The following is a 9,704-nucleotide window of genomic DNA, read 5'->3' on the forward strand; positions in this document are numbered from 1 at the left end:
GTGGAACAGAATTAAGTCTAGACGTACCTCATACATGTCAGTCACTTTTAACAAAGATGTTAAAAAAATAACAGATAGTGCTAGAACAATTGGATGTCCATATGCAAAATAATGAATTTGATCCTTTTAACTCACATTACTTAAATTGGTCCTGGTCTTAAATGTTAAGAACTAAAACTGTAGGCCAGGCGTGGTGGCTCACATCTATAAATCCTAGCACTCTGGGAGTCTGAGGTAGGGGGATAGCTTAAGCTCAGGAGTTTGAGACCAGCCTGAGTAAGAGTGAGACCCATCTTTGCTAAAAATAGAAAAACAAGCTGGCTATTGTGGTAGACGCCTGTACTGGGAAGGCTGAGGCAGGAGGATTGCTCTAACCTAGGAGTTTGAGGTTGCTGTGAGCTGTAATGACATGGCACTCTACCCAGATTCACAGTGTGACTGTGTCACAAAAAAAACAAAACAAAAAAAAAAGAACTAAAACTGTAAATTTCTAGAAGAAAACATTAGAGAAAATCTTTGTATTATTGGGTACAAAGATTTTGAAAATACAACATATAAGTACAAACCAAAAAACATCCATAAGTAGAACTTCATGAAAGCTAAAAAATTTTTGTTGTTCATAAGAAACTATTTTTTAAACAGTCAAGGTATAGCTTGGGAGAAAATCATAAATTGAAAAAAGGACTTGTATCAAAATAAATGAAGAACTTGTACAACTTAATAATAAAAGACAATCATCTCAATAAAAATGGGCAAAATATTTGAACAGAAACTTGACCAACGAAAATACATGTAAATGCAACTAGGAATATGAAGAAATGCTCAATCTTATCAGTCATTAGGGAAATGGAAATTAAAGCCATACCACTTCATAACTGCTAGAATGGCTAAAATTTAAAAAAAAAAACTGAAAAATTCCAGCTGCTCATGAGGTTATGGAGAAACTGGAATTCTCATACACTACTGATAGAAAGTAGTTTGCATTTTTTTTAATGAAGTTAAACATCTATTTTCTATACAACTGGCAATTCTATTTATAGGTATCTACTCAAGAGAAATATATGTTTGTTTAAAGGCTTAGTATGCAAATGTTTGTAGCAGTGTTATTTATAAAATAGACAAAAAACCTTTGAAACAATCCAAGTGTCCATCAGTTGGTGAATAAATTAAAAAATGTGGTATAGCTACATAGTGGACTACAACTCTGGAACAAAAAGGAACAGAGTATAGATACAGAAACAGTATGAGTGAATGTCTAAAACATGCGAAGGGAAAGAAGCCAAAAATCATATATTGCAAAATTGCATTTATAAAATGGAACACAGAAAGAAAGAAAGCAGATCTAGAGGTTGCCTGGAAATAGAAATAGTGATTGGGTACACAAATGAGTACACACAACTTTTAGGGATGGTCAAAGTTTTTTGTTTTTTTAAATAGAGATGGTGGTCAAGCTACGTTGCTCAGGCTCATCTTGAACTCCTTGCCTCAAGTGATCTGCCTTGGCTTTCCAAAGTGCTGGAATTACAAGTATGAGCCATCATACCCAGCCCTTGGGATGGTAGAAGTGTTCTAAAACTGGATTGTGGCAATGGTTTCACAACTATACCTTTACTAACGTTCATCACCCTTAAAATAGGTGATCTTATGGTGCGTAAATGATATACCAAAGCTTTTTAAAAACCTTCAGTTCTTAAAATTTGGATATTAAACTTAAGTGAGTTTATTTGTTTTATCTAGAATATACAATAAAAATCTTTATAGTTGTGAATTTGAGATAATTTGGTATCTCAAATTTCCGTCTTTTGGCTGTAAAACAGTACATTAAGGTTGTATCATCTGTCTTTATTTTACTTTTTAAAGCTTATTACTTAACTTATATATCTTTTTTCCAAACCAATGCTGTTGATAAAGATTTTAGTCTTTTTACTTCTATGTTTGACAATAAATTTTGTCTTTGTATGTTTTTCAATAGGATTTGAAGCCACAGACATTTAGAAATGCCTATGATATACCAAGACGAAATCTTTTGGATCATTTAACAAGAATGAGATCTAATCTTTTGAAGAGCACCCGCAGATTTCTTAAAGGACAAGATGAAGGTTAGATCATGGTTTCAATATTGTTTTTTGTTTGTTTGTTTGTTTTTGAGGAAGAGTCTCACTTATTAACCCTCGGTAGAGTGGTATGGCATCGCAGCTCACAGCAACCTCCAAATCCTTGGGCTTAGGTGATTCTCTTGCCTCAGCCTCCAAAGTAGCTGAGACTACAGGTGCCCTCCACAATGCCTGGCTATTTTTCTGTTGAAGTTTGGCCAAGACTGGGTTTGAACCCACAACCCTCGGTACATGGGGCTGGCACCCTACTCACTGAGCCATAGGTGCCGCCCTAATATTGGTATTTTTAATAGTTTTTTTCCTTTCTACTGTGAAAAGCATAGTATGGTAATGTAGAGTTTGAAGAACATGATAGTGTTAGTATTCTCATTTGTAAATTGAAACAAATGAATTAAAAGTCATCCCTAATTCTCTGCCCTTCTTTCTACCATCATTGTTGCCCCACATTTTCTCCCCCACACAGCCTTTGAGTAGTTCAGTTTCCTTTTTTAGCTTTACTCATGTGTTATTGCACACATACCCTCTCCCCCCATTTTCCTGAGATATACTAGGATCTGATGGCTTAACTCTGGATGGCCAGTTACATGGGATATACTAATATTTCCTTTAGCCATACCCATGGTACCTACCATAAATCAAGTCAGAAGAGGCTTCGCCCCTTGCCATCTCTGATTTAAGCATTCTGACAGTAACTTTATATAGAAAGGGTTATCTGTGTGATTTTTCTTTGCTACTATATTGTATTTCTGTTTTCTACAAATTCTATTATTAATTTGGAAAAGAATAGAGGAGATTTCCTTTTCATGGTAAGATTACATGTTATTCTGCGTATTTGAGGACTGTCTCGAATAACATTAGTCAGCATTCGTGTTTAAGAAGACATTATTTTATAATGAAATGGGATATAGTTTTAGTGAGGTTAACTTTTGTTGTTGTTTTGTTTGAAAGATCAAGTACACAGTGTTCCTATAGCACAAATGGGGAATTACCAGGAATACCTCAAGCAAGTACCTTCTCCACTAAGAGAACTTGATCCTGATCAGCCAAGAAGGCTGCATACGTTTGGAAACCCGTTTAAGCTGGATAAAAAGGTAACTTTGAAATGTTATGTGATAGACTATGTTTGTGGTAGACACTGTCAATTTAACAATTACTAATTTAGCTGAAGTAAGTCAAAACTATTTTCCTGGTAGAGTATCTAATAAATGTCAACATAGTTTGAAGATAGTTGTTTTAATTGAGATTGGTTATACCATTTAAACAGTATGTGTAAATTTAAGAAAATTATACATATTTTTTTGTTGTTAAAGGGCATGATGATAGACGAAGCAGATGAATTTGTCGCTGGACCTCAAAATAAACATAAACGACCTGGAGAACCAAACATGCAGGGGATCCCCAAAAGACGCCGGTGTATGTCTCCACTGCTGAGGGGCAGACAGCAGAACCCTGTTGTGAACAACCACATTGGAGGGAAAGGACCACCTGCACCCGGGGCTCAGGCACAGCCAGATCTCAGCAAGCCCCTTCCTCTCCATAAAAGTGAGAGTCGTTTTATTGTTTTTTAATATTATTTATTGCTTTTTGGTTCTTCAGAGAAGTATTTTTGTCACAGATTATAGAAAGAAACAGATCAATAGAATCCAGTGAGTGTCTAGAGAAGAGATATTTGTTTATTCCAAATTAGCATATAATTATTTTTATATATCTTTTTTAAAAATGTGGAGCATTTCATGTATTTATGATGCTTTATTAATTATTATACTCTAAAACGTCATTTGTAAATCTTAAGTATTTCAAAGTAATAGTTTTGAAAGGCTCCTTATCACTGTCCATGGAAGGATGGTTTTCACCTCTAGTTTAATTAACAGATGGGGAATCTGTGGCCTTTTGGATCCTTGAGTGTGGCCTTTTGACTGAACTAAGTCTCACAGACCAGATCCTTTTAATAAAGGGATTTGTTCTCTGAAGTTTTGAGTTTGGTCAAGGAGCCACACTTGGGGGTTGAGAGGGCCACATGTGGCCTGGAGGCTGAGGTTTTAATCCAACAACTAATTGTTAAATACACGTGCTATTTTGGACAGTGCTAAGTTTTGAGGTCTAGCGCTGAAGAAGGTAGTAGTGGTCTCTGCCCTTGTTTATAATAACCAAGGAAAGAAAGTCACTGAATGGGCCACTAGAAGTGTGATACATGTTATGAAAGAGAAGTCAGGTGTATTGTAGAAGCTTTTGGCAAGAAGATTCAACATAGTCTATGAGGTCAAGGCACTTTACTGAAGGAGTTATGTTTAAGGCAAAAGCATTTGGCTATGCTAGAGCAGTAGCCTAAAAAGAGCATGTGTGAAGTAGATATACAGTACAGAGGAGGAGATAAAGGGAACAGAAAACTCAGGATCTCAAGGGTGCTGGGCATGAGGTAAGGTGGGAAGCAAAGACAGGAGCCAGATCATGCAGGGACTTAGAAGCTATTGTAAATATTCTCAGCTTTATTCTAAGGATAGGGAGAATCCATGGAAAGGTTTTTTTATCCTTTAACATAATGACCCTATCTGATTAGCTTTTTTTTGTTTTTGTGAGAGCCACTGCCCTGGTTCTGATTAGCATTTTGTAAAGACCAGGCTAACTATAATGTATGGAATATTATCAGGGAGGAGGAGGACTGAATGTAGGGAAACCCTAATGAAGTAATGGATTTGTCAGTTATAGTGATCATATGTGGCTCATAGCATCTTAACTGGAGTGAAACCAAGTATTGTACATCTCTTGGTGGAAGTATGCAGTATACCAATGAAGTAATTGTGACCCAGAGAAGTCCAGCTCAACCTCAATGTGATCAGACCAATTTGTACGAAATACAGGGAATAGAAAAACATGTTAAATGACAAAACAGGGATATAATTAGCAGATTCAGTTTGTAGAAAACTGCGAGACTAACAATCTGTTGATCTCCTTTCCTCCCAACCAGGAGAAAAAAATGCATAGTAAAAAAGAGTGATACAGAAGAATTTTTACAGATTCAAAGGTAGTTAAACCATTTGTAATGTGCAGGCCTTCATTGATCCAGAATCAGACAAACTCAGCTTTTCAGAAGCATGAAGACATTGACACTGATTAGATTTTTGATGTTAGTAAATAATTACACTCACAGGGCACAGTTGGAGGAAACCCAGGGACAAGGTGCTGGAGACTTGGCAGTGGGACTGTGAGAAGACTTTGTATTTGACAAAATACTTGGGCATATCTGCAAAGGACTTGCTGACTGAATATTGGGGCTGGAGCCAGGGCTGAGCAAGGCTTCTGTCCTGAGACATGGGGTAGGGAAAGAAGAGGAGATGGACAGGTTTAGTTTCGAGGTACACGTGTGATAGTCAAGTGGAGATCCTAAGTGAGAAGCTGAATGTTGAGTGTGGAACTCAGGAAGAGAGGACTGGGCAAGGGGGCAGGAAGGAGAAGCAGCTTAATGCCCATTAGAGTGAATATAATCTCACTCAGGGAAATTGTGAGAAGGAAAAAAAGTTCAGAACAGAACCTTGAAAATGCAGAAGTTAGGGGGAAAAGAGCGGAAAAGGAGGTTGAAAAGGAAGAATCCTTGAAGTAGGAAAACATAGGGAAGAATTTAGTCATAGGAGCTAAAGTGAAAGACAGTTACTTGAACAGGCTAATTAAGAGGAATGGGAAGATTCAGTTGGTCTTTGGCTATCTTAGCAAAAGCAATCTGGGGGGGTTTCAGGAGTAGCATTTTAGCAAGCTCCCTGATGGTCTACTACCACTTGTTCACAGATTGCACCCTGTGTAGGAAGGACCAAGAATGAAGTTGGGAGGGACTTGAAAGTGGAAGGAAGGCTGTGAACTGGGTGCCAGAGACATGAGTGACATGCAGGCACATGCCCTGGCATTCAGTGTAAGATAGTGATGAGGAGAGGGAGGATGGAGGGGTGTAGTGGAGTCTTCAAAGAGCAGGAGTTAGACAAGAGTGCACGAAATCTTGAAATGGTGCTGAGAGGTGAAGGAATCGGTGACTCCAGGTCCTGAGAGAAAGGGATTTCTACTTCTGGTCTGAAAAGGAGAGCAGTTTATTTATAGGAAAGGGCAGTATTTCAGTTAAAACGTAAGTTATTACCGAAAACTTGAAGTAAAGAAGAGTTTGTAGATCATGGAAGAAGATTTAAGAGAGAGAAGTTTGGGGGACTGGTGAGGAAGAGCGTACGGGGGGTGTGAGTGTACAGGGAGCTCAATTTTGGGTGGTAAATGAGGACAGTAGAGATAATAAATTCAGTAGGTATCCTGGAAGCTTTGAGCAATGGGAGAATTTAAAATTCATCTGCTTTCAGTGGGAGCAAGTCTAGTACCATCTAGCACCATCTCTCAACCCCAATCTGGTGTTAAGTGGCTTGTAGCTTTGAGGTCCAGGGGTCTAATGAGCTGAAAGTGGGTGTCAGGTTGCTCTGCATTGCTCAGTTAATGACAACTAAGTGGGTGGCTGTAAGAAAAGAGTATGTTGTGAAACCAGACTTAGTTGGTAGCATGTTCCCTGCAGAATTTGGGACAGTATAAACTGCCAGTGTTTATTTTGCCTCTAAAGTGATAATAGATATTTACATCAGAGATAGGTTGGAATGACTAAGGCTCTCTAAGGTATTCATGACCATGATAATTTTGATCATAACATACTTCACTAAAGTATCAATCTTTGTTCAATAAAATTGCCATAGAATAAAGCAATAAACTAAAATCTAGTTGAAAGTGGCTTCATTTTTTTCTTAAGGACAAAGATTGTACAGAGCTTATAAATACTGTGAATGTTTAACATTGAAGTCCACCATGTCTTTGGCAAAGCTAAGAACCATGTTGTGTTCCTCATTAGTCTGCATTAATCAAGGAGGGCAGCTGTGACTGGCTGTCACCACACTCCTTTGTGGCTGTGTGTGCTGTGTGTTTTGAGATCGGAGCTCGTAATTTTTCCCCCTTATCTTTCTGTTTAGTTTCAGAAACCACTAATGATTCAACAATAATAGATGATGTGGTTGAAAATCATGTTGTAGACCAACTTTCATCAGACATTGCACCAAATGCTATGGGTGCTGAATTTTCAACATCTTCTCCAGCCAGTTTATTGGAACGGCCGACCAATCACACAGAGGCCCTTGGTCATGACCACTTAGGAACAAATGACCTTCATGTTAGTGGATTTTTAGAAAATCATGAGGAGCCAAGAGGTAAAGAACAATGTGTTGAAGAGAGTATGCCAGCAGCGTCACTCAGCAAAGGCAAGAAATCGACGCACTGCCGAAGCCATGAAGAGGTCAACACTGAGTTGAAAGCACAAATAATGAAAGAGATCCGAAAGCCAGGAAGAAGTATGTATGGTCAGATGTGACCTCAGATTTGGTTTCTGTGTGTACTTGCCTTGCACCCACCCTTCTGGGCTCCAGGGATCCTTGTGTCTCAGCCTACCAAGTCGCTGAGATGATGGGGCGCCACCAGCACGCCTGGCTGAGACTGGGCCTTATTATGTTGCCCAGGCTGATCTCAGACGCCTGGCCTCAGCTTTCCAAAGCTGAGATTACAGGTGTGAGTCACCATGTCTGGCCAGCAAAGGAGTTTTAATACAACAGCTAACTCAAAAAGATACACTGAAAATTAAATGACTATGTCTGTAAAGTTCTTGTCATAGTGCCTGTCACTGTGATTAACATTTGAACTATGGTAATGACAAGGGATATGTTCAGGCCAAAAAACTAAAGTAATGAAAGCTACCTATTACGTGATACCATGTGAATACAAATGAACAATAAAAAAAAATTAGTAGTTCTTCTAGAAGATATCAACAGATCACCTGCTGTAATGGTAATACAATGACCTGGGTGGTCCAGAAGTGGGTAAGAGTCAGTCCTTGGCAAAGTTTTATGTGAGAACTTCTAGTCATTGTGAAGTTTTACATGAAAACTTTAAAATGAAATAGCACTATTAACCTATTTCACTTTTCTTTTTTCCCACCCTTTTCCCCTTCCATTTACTCATGTTATTGGTACTTTGGAATTTAAATTGTAAGGACGGGTTTTTATAAAGGCCACTTGCCTTTTACTTTTCAATAGTATTACCAAAAAGCTATTCATTCATCTTTCTAAGCTTTATATTTGATATTTTAATGGAAACTTTCACCAAAAAAGTAGTATTTAACAAGTTGTTTTATCTTTGTTGATATATATTTTCTTTTACACATACATGATAAAAGGTATTATAAATTCTCATTATAAAAATGAGTGGTAAAATTTTAACATAGAATGTTTTTGTCTCTATATGTTAAAATAAAATAGAAAATATTGAATAGGTACAAATGGAAGCCACTTAATTTTTCTTTTCACTGCTTTTGTTTTAAGAATATGAAAGGATCTTCACTTTACTGAAGCATGTGCAAGGCAGTTTACAAACAAGACTAATATTTTTACAGAATGTCATTAAAGAAGCATCAAGGTAAGTATTTTGCATGTTATGAAATGATGATGAAAGGAACTCCAGTTTAAATAGGCGGTATTTTAACAGTATCTGTTTTGTGCTTGTGTTGTTTATTCATGTGTATGACACACTCACGTATAAATAAGTACTTATTTTTAGTTTATTGGAAAAAGTTCACTTAGAAAAGTCACATACAAATTCTTCAGGAATTTAAGGACCTTTTCTTCCTGCAAATGACTATATATTTGCATAATACTTGTTTTATCTTCTCTGTACCTTTATGGTGACTTTAATATTTTATAGCTTACAATTTATCCTTTTATGTTAATATTAGTGGTAAGAAATAACCTAGAAAGGCATTATGTATATGTTGTTCAATTTACATGTAAAGACATAATTAAGACGATCAGAGTTGAAAAAATGGGCCTTAATCTGAGGACAGCCTTCTGGATTCAGCCAGTTGCAGATGGAAAGTATTTGAGAGAGAAAAATAGATGATTCTGTCTGTACTTAAACACACACATGCTTCTTTCCTTGTCATTCTCTAAACAATAGTGTGACAGTTATTTACACAGTGTGTACACTGTGCAGGTTTTATAAGTTCTACATATATAGGCTATATGCAAATACTGTGCCATTTTGTATGAGGGACTTAAGCATCCCTGGATTGCTCGAGGGATATCTGTTAGGGGGTCCTGGCACCAATCCCTCATGAATACTGAGGGATGGGTATATAACGGATCCAACGTGGCCTAGGTTATAAGTGAGAACCATAAAGTGCAATCAGCTGGAAAGCAGAGTTGTGTGAGTTTTAAAAACATTTTTTGTTTTTCCTTCAAGATTTTTAGAATTTTGGTATTATTTAGATTATAAAACTTAGGGTTTATCTCATTGTCCAAATGTAAACATACCTACCCTTTAAACAGTTCCCCTGTCCTTTCCATGCTACAAATAAAGGTTTTAGATAAAGCAGCTAATTTGGGGGGAGAGAGAATGGCTGGAGAATAGACTACTCTGAAGGATCACGACAAGGCCATAACTTTCCATGTAATTTTGAGTCTTTAACCGTTTCTGCTCTTTGTGGTAATGTTCTGTCAGCTCAGACCTCCTCATGTATTTAACTCTATTCCAGGT

At 37.3% G+C, this 9,704-nt stretch overlaps 1 protein-coding gene across 2 annotated transcripts in view; it reads left to right on the forward strand.

Moving 5' to 3' along the window:
- INTS6 (integrator complex subunit 6) overlaps positions 1 to 9,704 on the forward strand; it is an 88,598-nt gene that overhangs the window by 77,346 nt on the left and 1,548 nt on the right. For both annotated transcript variants that reach the window (XM_023507426.1, XM_003800712.3), the window contains 5 exons: positions 1,973 to 2,099; positions 3,063 to 3,205; positions 3,425 to 3,656; positions 7,097 to 7,471; positions 8,495 to 8,588. In XM_023507426.1, coding sequence (XP_023363194.1) covers positions 1,973 to 2,099; positions 3,063 to 3,205; positions 3,425 to 3,656; positions 7,097 to 7,471; positions 8,495 to 8,588 — 971 coding nt within the window. The remainder of the gene's footprint in view (positions 1 to 1,972; positions 2,100 to 3,062; positions 3,206 to 3,424; positions 3,657 to 7,096; positions 7,472 to 8,494; positions 8,589 to 9,704) is intronic.

The sequence above is a fragment of the Otolemur garnettii genome, unplaced genomic scaffold (genome assembly GCF_000181295.1).
Source record: "Otolemur garnettii isolate 467f Iridium unplaced genomic scaffold, OtoGar3 scaffold00182, whole genome shotgun sequence".
NCBI classification, from domain to species: Eukaryota; Metazoa; Chordata; class Mammalia; order Primates; family Galagidae; genus Otolemur; species Otolemur garnettii.